Genomic DNA, 21,980 nt, shown 5'->3' on the forward strand with positions numbered 1-21,980 from the left:
TTGTGATATCACCCTGGGATGCTTTTTAAACAGTATTGAAGGTGTTCCCATCTATATGCTGGGCACTTAGTGGCTGCTTTTCATAATTATTCAGCCCCAGTCATCCATTTCAAACTTTTTTTTTTTTTAAATACAATTTTAGTTCTGTAATTAAATAAATTAATATGTTGGCACAATTATATTTTTGTCTACAAAACTAATTTCAAACATTTAAGCATATGCCTTCAAATCAAAAGGTTTTTAAGATGAGAAACATTTCAGGCAAGTGACCCCAAACTTTTGAATGGTAGTGTACGCTCGACTCGACTACATATCCTAGCACAGTAACTGATTGTGTGGAGCAGTGCATGCTTATTTATTATGCGCAACGCATGTCCTGGGCATAATAAACACGAGAGTGGATTTACTCTATGAAGAATGGAGACTTCACCCACAAGCGGTGAGCCAGCTGCCGTATCTCTTTGCATCGCCCGAAAAAGCTCACTCACTGTCATCTGAACCAGTGTCAAAAACAACGAAACCATGCATGAGAGACTGAATGGCAGACAGAGAAAATAATAGTTTTAAGACACTAAACTTTATCAAATTAAACTTAAGCGTTTAAGTTTATACATACATTTATCTTGCCAGTAAAGCTTGATATAAATTGAATCTGCCCATTTGATCCTATACTAAAAAAGTCCACTGGAAAAACGGCAGATGTTTTAATTACAGAATGTTCACTGATTTTATGGCATGTAAACATATACTTGTATCAAAGATTTATACCTTTAAAAACATCTAATTAACTATCTATAATTAAACTATATATTAAATAAAGTAAATGATGACCAACCAATTTCTTGTATTGAAAGTATAAAATGTAAATATTTATGATTATATTTAAATATTTTTTCTGTGATACATTTTTTCGAGATTAATCATAGATAACTGTGCGACTAATTAACTAAAACATTTTAATTGATTTACAGCCCTATTATTTAATCATAAAAGAGATGAGCCATGACAAATTGTTCCGTAGCAGATTGTTTTGTTTGTTTGTTTGTGTGATTTCATTTTGTTTACATCAGTGAGGATCAGACTGTCATTCTTAAAATTTGACTTAAACCATGTAATGTTGCTGTTCATAATAAAGTAACTGGCCAGCTGGCAAAAAATTGTGTTTTATGTACTTGCCAAAGCCAATTTTACTTACTTCTGGGGCTTGGCTAGTGTTAATTTCCTATTTCTAACACTTCTACAGGTGTCGGATGCCACTGGGCTACCTAATGAACTAACATTACACAGGAGTGGCAGTAGAACCCTCAGCCAGCCCACCCAGATCTACACTGGACATAGTGTGGAGTCTTCATCTTATGCTCAACAGCAGCACCTCAAGCAGACTGCAGCAGATAGCATTCCAGCTGCACTAGCCAGCACCCTAGAGCACATTGTAGGACAATTGGATGTGCTCACTCAGGCAAGAAAACCCATAATATTAGTGCATTTACTGTAGGTGTGCACACATTTATCAATGTTAGTTCAACTAACAACTAACTGCACTTCTCATAAGCTTCAAATATTTGACTCAGTTAAAAATAGGACCTGAAGGAAGCTCTTTGGCACTCCGTAAGTATTGGGACAATAAATACAAATGTGCTCTTTTTGCTGTACACTGAAGGCATCTGTAAATATGATCAACCATCAGAATGGGGAAAAAATTTGATCTCAGTGATTTCGACCGTGGCATAATTGTTGGTGCCAGATGGACTGTTCTGAGTATTTCTGTAACTACTGATCTCCTGGGATTTTCACAATCAACAGTCTCTAGAGTTTACTCAGAATGGTGCCAAAAACAGAAAACATCCAGTGAAAAAAAAAAACATTTTATGGATGGAAATGCCTTGTTGATGAGAGAGGTCAACAGAGAATGGCCAGACAGGTTCGAGCTGACAGAAAGGCTATGGTAACTCAGATAACCCCTCTGTGCAATTGTAGTGAACAGAACAGCATTTCAGAATGCACAACATGTAGAACTTTGAGGCGGATGAGCTACAACAGCAGAAGACCACGTTGGGCACTTTATTTAGACCTTTATTTGTTCCTAATAAAGTGCTCATTGAGTGTATGTTTTACCAAATAAAATAAACAGCACTTTTAGAGTTCCATACCCCCAATTTTTATGCCTACTGCCCCAATACTTATGGAGGGCACTGTATTCCCCTCCCAGAATTTCTGAAATGGACAATAAAAATTAGCTACAATAATGGCACGTCAACACCATTTGATGGCAAATGCCACTGGTTGTTCTTTTACAGTATGTACATTATACATATTAAATCATATATCCTGTACTTTTTCTTTTAGTTCAAAACAATGCTTATGTTTAAATAGGGCTGCACGATAATGGTCAATTTTAATCACGATTATTCTGTCAATTTATTACAAGTCTGCACAATTTGAAAAAAAAAACAAAAAAACAAAATCACTGTTGCCACTGCTTAGATATAAATTCTAAAAGAACATAAAAAACATAAAATTACATTTAACAACAGCTCTCATTGACTCCAGCCAGGTCTCCTAAGCAACCAAATTGGCCTGGTTGCTAGGGAGGGTAGAGTCACATGGGGTAACCTCCTCGTGGTCGCTATAATGTGGTTCGTTCTCGGTGGGGCGCGTGGTGAGTTGAGCATGGTTGCCGCGATGGATGGCGTGAAGCCTCCACACGCGCTATGTCTCCATGGCAACATGCTCAACAAGCCACGTGATAAGATGCGCGGGTTGACGGTCTCGGACACGGAGGCAACTGGGATTCGTCCTCCGCCACCCGGACTGAGGCGAATCACTACGCGACCACGAGGACATAAAAAGCACATTGGGAATTCCAAAATGATTTTGTATAGTAATACAATTACTACTACAGCAGAAAAAAATATTATTGTTGAGCCCTGACATAAACATTTACAAACTATTTAATTTCCATTTATTTTTTTCTCAGTGGTGATTATATAGACTAGGGAAAGAGTATTTGATTCAAATAAAATCAGTCTTCGCCATTTTAGCAGTACATCTAGAGTAATTGGCTATAATGATTTCTAATTGCACATATATGAAGGACCTTTTAATGAACATAACTCGGGTGGAATAGGTATTACAACTTTTAAACAATAATCTCGCAGACTGTTTTTCTGCACTTGTTGAAGTTTTTAGAAGAAACTCATTTTAAATGAAAGTATGGCTGCTCTTTTCCGGATTGGTTAGCATGAGCGACGCAAATAAAACCCCTAATGGACTATTAGTGTCGTTGGGTTCATCAGCTCACTATACAGAAAATGAGTTATAATCTGCTTTGAGATAGGGCTCACTGCAATGTTTCTTCTCTATTTTTTTTTTTTTTTTTCAGTGCTAATTTGTAAATCTATGGCCATAACCACTAAGAAAGTGCATCACTCATATGCCTTAGGGCTTAGAAAAGCTTACCTGCTTTGGCATTAATATTTAATGTACCCATAGCAATGGAAAATAACTGCAGTCTGATTAAAACAATGGTCAGTGCTATCCTAAAGTCCTACTGTAAATCAGAAAGGATATAATTAATACTTCAGGATTTCAGTGTGCACACAGTTTGGCCAATATGTGTTTTGTTTTTTTATTTAAAAAAAAAAAAAGTTCTGTATTTTTTTATTATTATATTTAATTTAGTATATTAGCAAACACAGCCCCACTGAGCGCCCGGTGCACACTGTACGATTTTGGCCACGATTCTGCCGTCTGAGACAAATTTCGGGAATCCTGAAGGATTTCTGTCGTCGTAGGGCAAAATCAGCAGTCTTACAACGCTCAGTGTGATATGTTCACCGAAGGCAGATTAATAGCCTTTGCGATGATCTTTATTCTCCGACAAAGTTCTGGAAGTTTCCGAAATTTTGCATCGCAGCCGTATTGTGTGACTGCTATTACAACGGCCAGATGAGATATTGTGCTCCTCTCTCACACCCCATTTCACTTGGAAAGAAACCTGCTCCACGTTTGCACCACCATAGCAACATTTGTGCCCAGTTATCACTCTACTTAGGCTCTTTCAATGTTTTTTCTTCTTTTCATTTTGTATAAAATGTTTTAATAAATAAGCAGAAAATACTTGGAGAAAAGTGTAACACTTCAGCAATATGAAAGCATTATTCCCTGAATTAAATACAGAGCTTACAAAACGAAAATAACACGTTTAACACGTTTCTTAACACGTTTTTTTTTCTCGTTACATTTATCATGCATTTTCTTTACAACTTTATTTTAATTACTATTTTACTTTTAATCAATTTACTTTAAACGTCTGTAAACTTCTTTAGTTAAGATTCACACCACTCCAATTTTATTAAAAAACAAAAAAAGTTTGAACAATTTATATTGGTAAGTATTTATGGGACATTTTAATCCAAATCAGCAGATACAGTTGGATACAATTATAGAAATCTATGTCATGTTTGTGCATTATCCATAGGGAATTTGCAAGCGCGATATATTATCAGCCTATGTGAATTTTAAAACTTTTGCGTGGCCGATAGGTTACTAAGAGGAGAAAGACGTACTATAACCCACCTTTTTTGTATTCCCCAATGTGAACGTTTCATAGTTTGTCATTTTTCAGGCCAAAAGTCTTTTTATTTCCACAATGAATATTTGTTTATGGTAGCTAATTATTACTGTAGGCTACCTCCTGCACTTGCATTCATTATCAACATCTGTTTTTTTTTGTATTTGTGATCAGGCTATCTTATTATAGGCCTATTTGACAAAATCCATCTTTCTTTTTATATGTTAGCCTATGCTCGTGATGGAGTGGTACTGAAGCAATGGAAATGCTGATGTCCTGACTTTCAGAAGAAAAAAAAATGCTCCTCCCTGGTGGGCAAATCTCGCTGTTTCGCTTCTATTCCGCAACGCTCTTGTAACGTGGCCATATTACATATTGCTATTCAGTGTATAGCAGGCTTTAAGAGCAGCATTACATTTAAAAGAGTGTTGTAGAAGGAAGAAAGATTGTTTCCACTGTAGCCTTTAACTACCATTTTAAAATAGAACTATTTAAAGTTTTTCAATGTCAATACATTCTCCTTTCACAAAATGTGAGAACACGGACTCTGATGCTATCAAAACATTGCTCACCTTTAAGTATCCCGACCAGTCTGATATACTTTAGCAACACTGACTCAACCAGTGGCATGAGTATGAGGCAGGACTATCTGTTTGGCTAAAAAATGGCAGATGGAAAGAATGTTTGGGAAAACCTGTTTGAAAACAATCCTTATTTTTGCAATTGTTTAATTATTGTGTGTGAAGTTTACTTGATGTAAACATTGCTTTTTTCAGTTACTTCACGCCCCTTTCTGGTGAAGAGGGTAGGTTTACCCCTGTCTCTTCTACCTATTGATGAGTTGAATACAATCACTAACAATTGTTTTCATCAAAAGGTAATCATCGTCGTCTTAACCATGTGCATTTATATAGATAATGTTATACTTATGAATGTCACAGGTCATTTGTGTATTTGACCTCTGAGGGGTGACTGAGGGTCTGATTTATGTCAGGAATGGAGTAACTTTAATAAACGCTATTGGAGCTGGAATAACTGCAGCTGCTGGCACCAGACTTGCCCTGCAGTTGGAATGAGTGTATCCTAAACCCATTGGCAAGGAATAGTCTTTATCTAAATTAATTACAGGAATTGTTGAATTTATCCAATCACCTTGCTCTCATCACTCCAACAATTCCTGTTATTGATTTAGATAAAGACTATAGGAGAGACAGAGAGATATAAAGAGAAAGATAGGACTGCATCTTCTTAATGCTTAATGTCATCGAGGCCAAGGCTGAATGTTGGCCTTCTCTGCTAGAACAAAACACAGATAAACCACAGCTCTCATGTACACAGTTTTAAAGCCTGCAGACATTTTATTCAGACTATTTCTGGGTAAAAGGGTACAGAAGGTACACTATTGACCTAAAACATAAACGCAATAAAACGTACGTACTTTGATCAATTAATTAATTACAACTCACATATATGTTCATTCTCCAGGAGCCAGGCAAATTGAGCAAGCACAGTTACTGCATTCCTGACATTGATCAGACCCTCAGTCACTGCTCAGATGTCAAATACACAAATTACCTGTAACATTCACATTTATAACATAAACTGAATAAATGCACATGGTTAAGAAGACGATGATTATCTTTTGATTGAAACAATTGTTAGTGAATGTAATCAACTCATCAATAGGCCGAAGAGACAGGCGTAAACCCACCCCCTTCACTGGTATCTTTACTCATATAATGTAAAATTTGAAGTGTTTCCAGCTTTACGTTGTCATAACATGAGTTGAAAGATTGGACATAACTTTGCACAGACACGTGTAATTCTATCACAGTAGACTCATGGTAACCCATAATGTCTTGTGGCTGTAGTTTTGGTCCATAGAATTCCATTGTAAATGCGTTTTTTGCTTGTTTTTACAAACTAAGGGACAATTCGAAAATGTTTTCTGTGGTAATTGATGGCATGCCTCAGATGCTGTTGACAGAGATACCTTGTACTGAAGTGAAACATTTCTTCAAAACAATTGATGTGAAGTTGGTAATTTATTAATGTATAAGACATATCTATGCATTTAGAAATGACTAAATATGGTGTTCTATTTTACTGCGGTCAACACGCCACCATATGGGTCAGCCCCGCTAGAGGGTGAGCTGTCAGGAGACCGAATATCAAATTAAATGCGTTCAACCTGAGCGCAATCCACCCCTACAAATACAGGTGAAATACCACTGGCACACTCTCTTTTTTGCCTCCTAGAAGAGCGGAGATGTAGTAAGACTACGTTTAAGGGAAGCTAAGGAAAGAAACGTTTACTTGGAGTTGATTGGAACCTCTTCTCTCGGGAGAAAGTTATGTTTCGGTGTCGGAGATTATTGAGCTGGAATCAAGGTGTTGTGAGTACCAAAAAATAATTAACAATAATAAAAAATACAATATGTATGTGTGTGTGTGTGTGTGTATATATATATATATATATATATATATATATATATGTGTGTGTGTGTGTGTGTGTATATATATATATATATATATATATATATATATATATATATATATATATATATATATATATATGTGTGTGTATATATATATATATATGTGTGTGTGTATATATATATATATATACACAGTACTGTGCAAAAGTCTTGGGCACATAAGATGTTTCACAAAAGCATTTGTCTTAAGATGGCTATTTATATCTTCAGATTTAGTGTGTCAATAGGAAATATAAATGTTAGACTCCCAAACATTACTTTTGCAAATAGAAAATATTGGAATAAAAGAACAGGGAGCCCTGCAACAGATGTCATGGCCCCCACAAAGCCCCCCACTGAACATCATGTCAGTCTGAGATTACATAAAATGTCAGAAGCAATTGAGACACCCTAATAGATAGAAGAACTGTGGCGAATTCTCCAAGAAGCTTGGAACATCCTATCTGCCAACAACCAAGAAAAACTGTGTCCAGGTGTACCTAGGAGAATTGGTGCTGTTTTAAAGGCAAAGGTGGTCACACCAAATATTGATTTAGCTTTTTTATGTTTACTGGACTTTGTATGATATTAAGTGATAAATGAAAACTATTTATGCCATTATATTTGAAGACATCCTCACTATGCAACATTTTTCACAAATGCCTAAAAATGATGTACAGTACTGTATATAATTAAGATAATTGAGACAGCATCTGAGAGCCTCTTCTTTCATAAGGGAGAAAGCTACTCAAGCTTCCCATACTCTCACTTCTCCAGGCACATTGCCTTGTGGAAGTGATAAGAATGCAGCAGGACAGTAATTCATCTCCAAACGTTCCCTCCAGCCAAGAAATAAGTCAGCCGGAGTGGGAAGATGGAGGGGAGGATGACAGATGTGTGAGCCAAAAGGAAAAAAACACACCTGCAAGCGCAAGCATGTGGAAGTGCATGTGGAACATCTGCAGTGCCTAATGCAGGTAATGCAGAACACATTGCAGGGGCTTTTGCGTGCACAACAGTTGCCAATTGGTGCGGCGGACACAGGGAAATCAGCAGCTAAGTGTCCCTGTCTCCATCCTGATGAGCTGCCCTTAGCAGTCTCAGAAAGGTGGGATGGGGGAACGGTCCTCCAAGGATGGACTCAGAGTATCTTTCAGATTCTGAGCTGGATGAAGATATTTCCCAGGCCTCAGATCCAGCACCTCTGGATCCATTGGATAAAGCTGTGATTTCTAGATCGGCAGAGTGCGCTCAGGTGCCGGTATCGGCCTCTGTATCGACAACATCTGTTTTTGATAGAGGTTCCCAGCACCAAAAATCGGAGGGGTTGCCGATCCTTCCCGATTTTGTGGTGGAGCTACAATCCTCCTGCAAGGCACCTAGCACTATCGCCTTACCCAAGACACAGCTGGCCAATGTGACAGGGTGGAAGGCTGTGGCATTGTCACAGCTTCCCTGGTGGGGCCTACATTTGCTATGTTGGCTGGAGCAACAGCAAGGGCAGGTAGAGATGCAACTCATCCAAAGAAGCGCTGTAGGGCTGTGGATGTTCAGCTGCGTAAAGCGTACCAGGCATCGGCCTTGGCTGCGAGATTTTCTGGTACAAGTTCCCACTTGCTGGTCTATTTGGAGGGCTTGTTACAGGACTTGGGGTCCACTGTTCCCAATGAAGAAATACCAGCAATGCTGTGAGTGGTGGACATGCTGATCCAGGGGACCAGTGCACATACCCGGGCGCTTGGCCAGTCCATGGCTTCGGTGGTCCAAGCGTGCCACCAGGTTTAACTGTCTCAATCAAATGTGTCTGACCAGGATTGTGCTGCAGTTGTGGCTGCTCCATTTCTGCCAGGGGAAGTCTTTGGCCCACCATCCGAAGCAGCCCTGGAACAATCACGCAAGACAAGGGAGCTGATGCATGCGGTGCGGCAGACGAGGCAAATGGGGTGGCCTTTGGCAGCTGGAGGTTGGGGCCATTCAGCCTCGTCTATCCAGGGCTGGGGAGGTTCACAGCGGACTTCCATCCAGAGGGTGCCATGTGGCGAAATTGCCCAGTTCGAGGAAACAAAGGAGCCCTCTTGGACAGGAGTTCATATAATTCTGCTGGAGATGGAGGCTGTGCATAGAGCCTTGGGGCATTTTCTCCCAGACCTGCAGAGAAAACATGTCATTGTGTGCACAGACAGTTCCACAGTGGTCTTACATAAACCACCAGGGGGAATCACGCTCCCCATCTCTTCACAGCAAGGCTCGGGAGCTCCTCCTATGGGTGTATGCACATGGTCTTTCCCTAAGGGCCTTACATCTTCCAGGGGTAGACAGTGTAGCAGATCTTCTGTCAAGGGGAGGACCCAGGCCCGGGGAATGGTGGCTGCACCCAGAGATTGTTTTGAAAGGGCTCAGGTGGACCTCTTTGTTTCTCAGGAGACCACTCAGTGTCCCCTGTGGTTCTCAATGGTGGGCCCGAGGGGGACCCTCGGGTAGATGCGCTAGTACATGAGTGGCCTCTGGGCCTTCTTTATGCCTTTCCCCCTTTTCCTCTTCTGCCAGTAGTACTGGCCAAGATTCTAGAATTGTGAGCCAGAGTCCTGCTTATAGCTCCCAACTAGCCCCACCAGATGTGGATGCCAGATCTGGTTGCATTGCTCAGGGGATCCCCATGGCATCTCCCACTCAGACAGGACATGCTCTCCCAAGCCTGGGAGCAGCTTTGGCACCCCAATCTGGGACTGTACAACAGGCATGTTTGGCCTCTGGACGGGAGCCATCAGAGAGTCTGGGGCAAGGGGTCCTGACAACATTGCAGGCGATGAGAGCACCTTCTACAGTGGTGCTGTATGCTGGCTGCTGGGAAAGGTTCAATCGCTGGTGCCAATCTAAGGATATCAACCCAGTCTCATGTGACATGTCCTCAGTTCTGTCTTTACTTCAGTCCCTTTTGGAAGGGGTCTTAAGGAATCGACCTTGAGGGGGTATGTGGCAGCCACCTCTGATCACCATGACCTCATTGATGGCTTATCAGTTCGCAGCTTATTATAGACCGGTTCCTGAAAGGCGCCCGGAGATTGTGCCCTTCACGTTCACATATGATCCCCTCATGGGATTTGCAGATTGTGTTGGAGGCCCTGACAAGGCCCCAATTTGAGCTCTTGTCCTCCTTGTATTTAGAGCTTGTCTCTCTGAAGACATCATTACTTCTGGCTATTGCAAGGCATGTAAGTGAGTTGCATGCCTTCTCTGTGCACCCAGCATGCTTGAGACTTGGAGGAGAGGACGGGGCCATCTCGCTCTTGCCAAACCATGCATTCTTGCCTAAGGTCCTGCCTCATTCATATGCGTCTAGGCCTTTGATTCTGGAACGCTTTTACGCATCTCCTCGTGTCACGAAGGAAGCAGCCCAGTTGCACCTAAATTGTCCAATTCGAACCCTGAGAAGGTATATAGCCAATACTCAGTCCATAAGGCAGACAGATCAGCTATTTGTTTGCTATGGAGAGTCAGCACTGGGCCAGGCTGTGTCGAAACAGCAGCAGGCCCACTGGGTGGTTAGGGCTATTGAGATGGCATATAGCAGCGTGGGTGTGCCTCCACCCGCTGGGGTGGTAGCACACTCCACCAGAGGGATGGCTGCCTACTGAGCACTGTTCAAAGGTGTGTCTTTAGAGGAGGTCTGTGCAGCAGCAGGCTAGATTTCCTTGCTTACATTTGGCCAGTTTTATCGCCTGAATGTAGCTTCCTCTGTGGCTACCTCTGTACTGCAAGCAGGGGAGGTCTAAATAGGTCCCTAAACACTTGGTTCTTTCAAGGTGTAAATAATTGGTGGTTGGCTTGCTGTTTAGTCTTTAGTTCCAGGGACTGGTGTTCACTTCGGTTATGGCTTGATGACAGATTGTTCAATAAAGGATCTAGTTTAACTTGCATCTGTCTCCTGTTGTTATTGCCCCACCACATTCCCCTCCTGACTTTATGTGGTACACTGTTGACACATATGGTGGCATGTTAACCGCAATGAAATAGAACGGGGGGTTACGCAGGTAACCAAGGTTCTATGAATAAGGTCAACATGCCACACAACATGGTCACTCGGGGACTTGATTGCGCACAGGTAAAGCACGTTTAATTTTATATACGGTCTCCTGACAGCTCACCCTCTAACGGGTTTGACCCTTATGGTGGCGTGTTGATCTTATTCATAGAACCTTGGTTACCTACGTAAACCCCCGTTTTATTTAGTCAATGAAGCCATTGTATGTCAATTTTATCTCTTTTTTTAAAGTCATTGTAATGAAATAATGGGAAAGGGTAATATATTCTGACCACTAGAGATGTTTTGACAGTATGAATTAATCATTTTACATATTATTAGATGTTTTCTGTCTCACCATCAGCTGGAAAAAGTAAAGGCTAATGCTTTAAGCTCCTTGGGTCAGCATTTCCACATGACCTGTCCCATTCTGATCTGTCCAAGTGTAATGTCACTAAATTATGACTTCACTTGATCCAGTTAAGCTGGTGTCTCAAAAGCGAACACCAAACAACTCTATTTTGGCCGAAGATGTCACACTTACCGACTGTTTGCTGAGATCTCGCTCTCTTTAGTCGGAAGAAGAGAAAAAAGCTTATGTCCATATTTACATTTTACATTTGGCAGACGCTTTTACCCAAAGCGACATACAGTGCCCTTATTACAGGGACAGTCCCCCTGGAGCAACCTGGAGTTAAGTGCCTTGCTCAAGGACACAATGGTGGTGGCTGTGGGGATCGAACCAACAACCTTCTGCTTACAAGTTTAGTGCTTTAGTCCACTACGCCACCACCACTCCGTATATGCATCTTCCAGTGAGAAAAGGATTTATGTTTCATAAACACATACTGTTCTGCCTCTGCCTCTGCCTCTGCCTTTATTAGTCATTTAAGTGTAGAAGAACCCAAGAAAAACACTTGGTGACACAGTCATAATGGATTGCAATCAGTGTTTGTAATATGGCTAAGTGCGTTCAAATTCAACAGAACTGTTTTTTTCCGTTGTTGGAGTCATTAAAAGAATGGTTCACCCAAAATTCTCTTATTTGATCACCACCATGCCATCCCAAATGTGAATGACTTACGTTCTTCTGCAGAAGATTTTTAGAATATAAAAGAGTATATCAGCACTCTAGGTCCATACAATGCAAGTGAATGGTGACCAAAAAGCTCTAAAAAGGACATGAAGGCTGCATAATCCATACGAGACTAGTGGTTTAATACATGTCTTCAGAAGCGATCCAATCGGTTTTGGGTGAGAACAGACCAAAACATAACTCCTTTTTTACTTTAAATCTCGACATCTGCAATCACCTTGGCAATCATGATTTCAAGCTGGATTACACTTCCTAACGCCATATGGTGTTCTGCGCATGTTTCAAGCACTAGGAAGTATAATCAAGCTTGAAATCATGAACATGCCTAGAGACTGCAATGGCAAGATGTACATTAAAAAATAAGTACAATTTTGGTCTGTTCTCACACAAAAATGATAAGATCGCTTCTGAAGATATGGATTGAACCACTAGAGTCATATGGATTATCTTTATAATGTCTTTATGTCCTTTTTAAAGCTTCAAAGTTTTGTTTGGTCACCATTCACTCCCATTGTATGGACCTACAGAGTTGAGATATTCTTCTAAAAATATTAATTTGTGTTCTGCACAATGAAGTTGTAATCATTTTGAATTTAATATGACAGAAGTTGTAAGGTCCCCTTTTGTTACAGTAATAAGATAAAAGGCATAGTTCCATAAATACATAAAGAATGTCAGTCATATGTGGTTGTTTTTTTGGCATTTTACAGCAGCTTTAAATGTAATTCACTGAAACTACTCGTTAAATAACAACTAATAACCCAATTATCTCAGAAAGGACACATTAAGAGCGTTTCCACTGTTGGGTCTGTTCCAGTAGCATTTCCACTTGAGTACGGTTTGATTCAGTTCAAACAAACCGTTCCCGGCATGGATTTCTCAGCATGGTTAGCTAACCCTACTCAGGACTGAGATTTTTTTTTTTTTTTCTGCTTATACAAAAGAAGACTGCTAGTATTTATTTTATTTTTTCTTACATTATTTTACATATGAGTAGTTGACATGAAATACCTTTGGAAAGTTTACTTGTCTGGCAGTGGAACATCCTATACTCCATTTTAAACTATTTTAAAGAGCATAATTATTTGATAATTACTATGCATGCAGCTTTTATGACCCCATATTAATTGAGATACTACAAAAAAAATTATAGTAATAAATTGTTACACCACAGATTAGTGAAGGCACAAAAGGTGACTAATACAAAAAGAAACTTAGAAGTAATCTCAATAAGGAGATTGCTTTTCCACTGACTTCAGAACCGAACAATGATCTACTGTAACTGACCACGTTGCTACATAACCAGCCGACAAACAAACACTGCGCATAATGGTCTTTGATTACAACAAGGCTGGAGCTGTTGTGCAAGTCATTGTTGATGAATGAGAAATGAGCGAGTAAAAGATCATAATATGTCAATGTTTTCATAGAAACACAAAGAATAAAGATCACTTACTTGTGCTCAGTGGGTAAGTTACTAAAAAATAGTCCACTAAATCCACAAAAAAAATTACTAATTTCTCTAAAATTGTAATCAGATTACTTTACTGATTACTTTTAAGTTACCTTCTTAAATACTTTTCTGCTCAATAATGTCTATATTTCTTCCTTGTTCATTATTACCCACAGATAATACACTTAGCACCTCACATTTCACCTTCATAATGACTCATTACGTGGCCATAATTCATGTATCTACATAAATAATATAAGCATAACCCTATAAATGTACTTAAAAGTATTAAATTAATTAAAAGATAGTAACTGTAATCTGATTAGAAATTTGTATCAATGTAATGTTACACTACTTTTTTGACTAAAAGTAACTAGATTGCAGTAACCAATTACTTTGTAATTGGATTACACCCTACACTTCTCGTGCTGTACATCCTAAGAAACCTCTGAGAAATGCCTGCATTAAACATGAATAAACTCCAGCCACTTTCCTCATATTCAGCTCCCGCATTCTATTCAGAAGTGGTCATGCCTATGTCCTATTCCCTTCAAAGACAATTACCCTCCACTGTGAGAGCTTCAGAGGGCTGAAAGGTGATAATGGTCATTCAGAACTCACAAGTGATTCTCATTGGAAATTCAGTTTGGAGCGACCCCACAGCATCGATTGTGCTCCATTCGAATTGCCCTGCGAAGGCATTATGCATGTGCGCTGAACAGATGTAAGGGGAGGGTGCTTTTTTCGCTCTAGAAAGTATTTGATTGGACAAAGTTTCTCAAGCTCTATGTGACGTTATGATTTTGCTTGGGTCTGTTTAACCGGAAGAGAGAGACTGTAGATTTTAAATGCTTATATCGTATACATAATATATTATACCTTATATCTGAAATCTTATTTTGTAAACATTTACAAGTACATTAGCAAATAAATTACCTTAAAGATAGTAGATATGGACATAAACCAGCAAAACATTTATGTGGATTTCAATGGTAACCAGTCACAGCCCCTAAATGATACTTTCCCTTATACGTTCATACAAATTTTAACTGATAATATTTATGTTGATCAAATAAAATCTCCCATTGACATGTAACAGTTTGTGTCAACTACCCATAAACACAACATTGTTAACATTTCCTTTTTACCTTACATTAGACTAGCAAAATATATTTCAACAAAATGTGCAACCAGATGACATACAATATCTCCTCTGCCCTTTATTTTATCTTAATTGATTTAAGAAAATATTGTTTAATGTACACTGGCGGCCAAACGTTTGGAACAATGTACAGATTTTGCTCTTATGGAAAGAAATTGGTACTTTTATTCACCAAAGTGGCATTCAACTGATCACAATGTGTAGTCAGGACATTAATAACGTGAAAAATTACTATTACAATTTGAAGAAAATTTTAAACTACTTTAAAGAGTTCTCATCAAAAAATCCTCCATGTGCAGCAATGAGAGCTTTGCAGATCCTTGGCAATCAGTTTGTCCAGATGCTCAGGTGACATTTCACCCCACACTTCCTGTAGCACTTGCCACAGATGTGGCTGTCTTGTTGGTTACTTCTCAGGCACCTTACTGTCTAGCTGATCCCACAAAAGCTCAATGGGGTTAAGATCCATAGCACTTTATTCCAGTTATCTGTTGTCCAATGTCTGTTTCTTTGCCCACTCTAACCTTTTCTTTTTGTTTTTCTATTTCAAAAGTGGCTTTTTCTTTGCAATTCTTCCCATAAGGCCTGCACTCCTGAGTCTTCTCTTTACTGTTATGCATGAAACTGGTGTTGAGCAGGTAGAATTCAATGAAGATGTCAGCTGAGGACATGTGAGGCATCTATTTCTCAAACTAGAGACTATGATGTACTAATCCTCTTGTTTAGTTGTACATCTGGCCTTCCACATCTCTTTCTATCCTTGTTAGAGCCAGTTGTCCTTTGTCTTTGAAGACTGTAGTGTATGAAATCTTCAGTTTTTTGGCAATTTCAAGAATTGTATAGCCTTCAATCCTCAAAACAATGATTGACTGATGAGTTTCTAGAGAAGCTGTTTCTTTTTGCCCTTTTTTACCTAATATTGACCTTAATACATGCCAGTCTATTGCATACTGTGGCAACTCAAAAACAAACACAAAGACAATGTTAAGCTTCATTTAACGAGCCAAATAGCTTTCAACTGTGTTTGATATAATGGCAAGTGATTTTTTTTTAGTACCAAAACAGCAATTTAGCATGCTTACTCAAGGATAAGGTGTTGGAGTGATGGCTGCTGTAAATGGGGCCTGTTTAGATTGAATCAAAAATTACTTTTTTCAAATAGTGATGTTGCTGTTTTTTTACATCAGGAATGTCCTGACTATACTTTGTGATCAGTTGAATGCCACTTTGGTGAATTAAAGTACCAATTTCCTTCCGAAACAGCAAAATCTGTACATTTTTCCAAACTTTTGGCCGCCAGTGTACATTCTTAAATTTCCGAATTCCATTGTAATTTCAGAATGCACTGATACAGTGTAGCATATTTCTGTTGCATGCTTTGAGCCTCAGGTAGAGGATCCTTACAGAGAAAACACTGTATCCAGTTGCTGGAAGGGCTTGATGAATAATTCACATTTAAACCTGATACAGGGGAAAGTGCTAAGCAACACACTTTCATACACTTACTGCCTATATCAGCCTTACACCCTTACTGCACATTACAAATGTTATTATGGGAAATAAAGCTCACAGGATTGATAACATTAAGAACCATTTTAATAGGTCAACTTATGAAAGTGAGTCCAAACGTCATTACCATCAGTCACCGGGTGTGCTAGCTATCAAATTTAATGTCCAAGACTCATTTAAAAAAAACTGAAAGCCACAGCTGGGGTATGTGGGCAATAGAGCTGCTTATGAAACAAAAATAGAGCTGGATCAAACCTGGATTGAGTTTAATAGACCTGTAATATGGGTATTAAAAAAGGTATTAAAAGGTAGTTGCTCTTTTACTCTGTATAAATGCATCTATTTTAGATTAACTGACTTTGATTTACTGAAATGTATATTTGCATGCCAGAAAACAATTCCAGATAGCCTCATTTAAAAATTATTATCATCTGCACTACATCAGCCTAACTTTCATTGGTTCATGCTAAGTAGCTTATTATTTATGGAAAACTGATTTCAGTCCTGTATTTAGTATACTTAAAGAATGGAAAGAACTAGTGATAAACCAAATATCGACCAGGCTGATTTATCGACTGATATTCTGGGTTTGGTGATTATCAGCATCAGCCAATAACTGTGCCAGATTGGCCAATTAGTGGTCATTCTGCCTTATATCAATTGCAAAATGTATGGCCCTTCAGTCTTGTCAAATGAGTGCACATTATCTGCTTAATTACAGAAATTATGCTTACATCTTATTTGCTATTGTTAACTTAAGACACCATGATCTCTAGATATCTTGGTATTGGTATTGGCATTAGCCATTAAAAAAAAAAGCCATATCAGATGACCACTAGTTAGAAGTTGTCTTTAGAACCCAACTGAAAACATGATGCACTCCACAAACAAGGATCATAGATACAAGATGCCAAAACCTTCAAAAAAGAATTTTTCACGCTTGCTAGGGAAAATAAAATATGATGCTTTTCTTCTCAACAAGAGACATTGGCTGTCAACCAAATAATAGCATGTCAAAGTTCAACAAAATATAAGCAGTGTTTTCAACTGACAGTATACACAGCGACACCAAGCATTTTGAACACTGCTTCTGTAAACAGCATGCAAGTCTTGTGTAGTGTAATATTATTATGCTTTTACCTACACTAACTCCAATGACCTTCATTGCTGCACCGGAGTCTAGTGATGCCCAGCAATTTCAGATGGGCCCGATAGGCTTTTGCTCATATTGATTAGAAAAGCACACTTGCAGAGGAAGGAAATGCTAAACCCATTCCCTCTAGCATAAAATGCCAGCAGATGTTATCGAGCTCTGCCTCCCAGGCCCCAGAGGGCTGGCTCAGGAAGCCTGTTTACTGAGCATCAGCCCCAGTCTCGCCCACATTCTGAATTGTGTGCACTCTGGGGGGTCATCCTTAGGTTGCCCTAACCCAGAGCCGCACATCAAGTATGTCCTTGTAGAAGAGTGCTTTGCTCAAAGGCAGATCAAGGGAAGATTCAGAACACTAGACCTTTGTGGAAGTATGATCAAATTTAACTCCCCAGCCATAATTAGCATTGCAAGGATTTGCCTGTTACTGTAACTGATTCAAACTATATAAAAACAAGCCGAAGACTCAAAACAGATCTTAGATCTTTTACTGGATCACAAGTTCTCAGAAACATAGCAATTAACAGTTGACAAGACAAAATTAAAATTCAATCCTTAAAATTTACTTAGGTAAAAAAGAACAAGGAATGCCTGTTATTGGATTTTCTGTTTTTATTGTGTGCCGTGTTGTTTACCCCAAATCAGCCATCAGCCAATGGTTCAAAGTGCTCTTGAATATGGTATTTCATGTCTTAAAACGAGGGGTTTGATGCATAAATTTGTTTTAGACTAGTCTTACAAGTTAGTTGTCTAAAATGTATCTTTAACTGGTCTTAACTCCATGTCATTTGCATTAAAACTTAGTCTAATTTTGAATCGGATTCCACTTAAAGGAATAGTTCACCCAAAAATGAAAATTTGCTGATAATTTACTCACCCTCAGGCCATCCAAGATGTATCTGAGTTTCTTTCTTCATCAAAACAGAATTTAAGACTTTTAGGATTTCATTTCAGGCCTCCTCCTCTAAACAATGCAAGTGAATGTACTCCATTTTTTTGATGGTCCAAAATGCGTATTTAGGGTGCATCAAAATAATCCACACAACTCTAGGCGACAAATAGGACAAATCCTTAAAGTCTTAAATTCTGTTTTGATGAAGAAAGAAACTCTGTTGTTCCAAACCTGTATGACTTTCTTACGTGGGACACAAAAGGAGACAGAATGCTAGCAATGACAGCTTCAGTCCCCATTTACTCATGTTTCCACTATGGCCAAACGAGGTTGTGCTAGTGCGTGCCAGTTGCGTTTCTGCGGTCACTTCCAGGGCTTCATCATGCTGTCTCTGGGCTTCCTTGGGGCCAACGGCCAAGCGCCCTGGCCCGCTGTTTACCCTTAGGCCAAAGAAGGCCAACTGAAGATTGAGGTTGTGTCAACGTCAAAGGCGGATTGGTCAGATCAACCAATCTTTCGTATCTAGCTACCAGCTTACGTCAACAGATCATTGGAGAATGGAGAATCATCAGTACTGATCATTAGACGAAATCAGGGCTCTTCCGAATATTTGGGCTTATGAAAATTTGAAATGTCAGGTCGGTGGCATTTGCCAAAAAGAAAAAGTGTATTGTTGCCAGACTTGCCAAGTTGTTTACCCATCACACAATGGTACAAGTAAAAAAAAAAAATTATAATAATAATTGTAGACACAGTTCAAATCCATGTTAATTTTCGAGGGCTAGCTAGTCTCCAGAGTCTGATACCTCAGCTTGAGTTTCCCTCTTTCTTGTGAAATGGACAGGGTGTGTGACCTTGTCTCCAGGGCAGTATATTATGGGTGGGTTTTAGGGCAATGCAGGCACCGGCATACCAGTTAATAGCCCTGGTTTGCACTGGCCCGATTGTGAAAAAGCGGCTAATGTATGGAAAATAGAGCAGGGAGATGAAAAAAGCCCATACATATACATAATTAAAATACCTTACATTATTGTGGCAGATGATTAAAGCATTGAATAGACATTGCAAAAAGTGACTTTAAAAGTCAATATTTGGTTTATTTCAATTTGCATTGGATATAAGCCTGTTACTTACCTATAATAGTCCACAGCAATACTTTTTGCAATCAAGCGGTCAATCTGTATGAGGTAGACTTATGGGGTGCTCACACAGAATGTGTTCTTGTTTTCTGTCTGCAATATTTTGGAAATTGTTTGTCTACATACACATGTATCATATAGACATCCTTTGCTGTTGTCATGTCTTGCTATTTTTTCAGTGTTTGTTTTTAAGATGCAGTGTTAAGTAGTTTAACTTTGAAATATGCATCTTGAGAGACTTGCATTTTGTTCTATTCCATTGTGCAAGAACATGTCCTTTGTGAAAGGCTCCTGACCCATTTTGCTCCCTGCTCTTGGTAATGTGGTTTGATGAAGGTGCGTTGCTTGTAGTAGCAGATGGGCTGACTGCAGAATTCCTAAAACCATGCTTTTCATTTCCTTATGTATGGGTCAGAAGGCATGATTGGTTGCATTAAAAAAATTATTTTCTATAATTAATTGACAGTACTGATAGATTTCTGTGTTATTCTTTATTTACTGATTTCCTTTTTACCTTTCAATTGCTGTTAAGGGCCACACTGCCATTGACATTGCATATCAAATTTGTGTGGTTGGATGATACTCCAAGTAATAGCTTATTTTGTGCCTTCCTCTCATAGCTCTCTAGAGCTCTTGATCTGGTTGACTTTTACTCCATTCTTAGTGACTGACCTCTGTATCTCCTTCACAGTGATCGTTGGCATCTCTGTTGCTTCTCTAACAAGTGCCCTTTTGTTTGTGTGGAGAGTTTTGAGGGTTGATCTTTTCTAGGCAGTATCCGGATGGTTTGATGTTGCTTCCAATTCTTCATAATTGAACAAACAGTGGCAATTGGGACACCCAAACCCTTGGATAATGTTTTGTATGATCACCATCTTTACAACTGTCCTTCTAACATACACACTGGTGCCTTTTTGTTGTTCCCAAAGAATGTTGTAGATGTAAACAGGTCGAGATAGAAATGTTTGTAGATAATTTCACTAAAATGGCCCTAACCAAATAGCTCAGGGCCCAGTTGCAAGAAACCCCTTAAGTTAAGAAAGCCCTTAGTTATAATTGTAAGTGTCATTAAGTCATTATTGTCATTAAGGATTTATTTATTTATTTATTTATTTTACTTAAAGGGGTTTCTTGCAACCGGGCCCAGATACTTAGATCTTCACACAGTGATAAAATGCCAACTTTTCAACAAGTCAGTATAGGGATGGGCGGTATGTCCAAAATCATATAATTTATAATGGTCTCGCCTGCGACCAGTGTTAATCTCGTTAATAAAATTACTGAAGAAAATATTTGTTGATTAAGGGTTTTTTGGATTTCATCAAAGATAGTGAAGACAAGACGAAAAAGACGCATTATGACAATAATCAAACGATTTAAAATAGAACATACTGTTGACCAAAATATGATGTTAAAATGATAGTACTGCAAGTTGCACTATCAATGTTTCTCTTTTCTTTCTTTAAAGAACATTCTAGAAAGAATTGATTCAAATAGCCTAATACATTCATAGTAGAGTTGGGGTACTCGAGTTTGGACTCAGACTCGAGTCCGAGTCACAAGTCCAATTTTAATGGACTTGGACTTGTCACGGCGTTTTTACTCGGACTTGACTCGGACTCGAGCCTTTGGGATTCGGGATTTTTTTCAGAGTCCAGCCAAGTCCATAACATTTGTGATGCAATGAAAAAAAAAATTACAAAACCGAAATTAATGAACACATCTCTGTCTGCATGCAGCTGTATTAGCCCCTGAAGTTGTAGACGTAGCCAAAATTGTTTCACCTTGTTTAATCAAACACACACACACATACGTGCGCACGTGCACAGGCACACTCATCAGCCAACCAAAACGCTTGAATGTTACTACAGAGACTACTGTATAACATCGACTACCAAGGTGGCTGGCACGACGAAAACATAAAGATGGGTATGTATCCAATGTAATAGAAACTAAAACAAGGCAGTTTCACATGACATGGGACCTGACAACTGGTAAAATTGCGTGTGGCATTTGTGCAGCCAAGACGGTGCTCGCATTGCGTTTTCGTTATGGTTAAAATCTTAAAATCAAGGGGGGCCTGGGTAGCTCAGTGGTAAAAGACACTGGCTACCACACCTGGAGTTCGCTAGTTCGAATCCCAGGGCATGCTGAGTGACTCCAGCCAGGTCTCCTAAGCAACCAAATTGGCCCGGTTGCTAGGGAGGGTAGAGTCACATGGGGTAACCTCCTCTTGGTCGCAATAATGTGGTTCGTTCACGGTGGGGCGCGTGGTGAGTTGAGCGTGGATGGCGTGAAGCCTCCACACGCGCTATGCCTCCGTGGCAACACACTCAACAAGCCACGTGATAAGATGCATGGGTTGACGGTCTCGACGGATTCGTCCTCCGCCACCCGGATTGAGGTGAATCACTACGCGACCATGAGGACTTAAAAGCACATTGGGAATTGGGCATTCCAAATTGGGTGAAAAAAATATATATATTTTAAATCAAGAACATCATTGAG

At 39.3% G+C, this 21,980-nt stretch overlaps 1 protein-coding gene across 2 annotated transcripts in view; it reads left to right on the top strand.

The window, feature by feature from the left end:
* LOC127425954 (POC1 centriolar protein homolog A-like) overlaps window positions 1-21,980 on the top strand; it is a 127,157-nt gene that overhangs the window by 91,893 nt on the left and 13,284 nt on the right. Inside the window, exon 10 of one of the 2 annotated variants that reach the window (XM_051672325.1) lies at window positions 1,244-1,459. The exons of the other annotated variant lie outside the window; for it this stretch is intronic. Coding sequence (XP_051528285.1) covers window positions 1,244-1,459 — 216 coding nt within the window. The remainder of the gene's footprint in view (window positions 1-1,243; window positions 1,460-21,980) is intronic. 2 annotated transcript variants of the gene reach the window in all.

The sequence above is a fragment of the Myxocyprinus asiaticus genome, chromosome 35 (assembly GCF_019703515.2).
Source record: "Myxocyprinus asiaticus isolate MX2 ecotype Aquarium Trade chromosome 35, UBuf_Myxa_2, whole genome shotgun sequence".
NCBI classification, from domain to species: Eukaryota; Metazoa; Chordata; class Actinopteri; order Cypriniformes; family Catostomidae; genus Myxocyprinus; species Myxocyprinus asiaticus.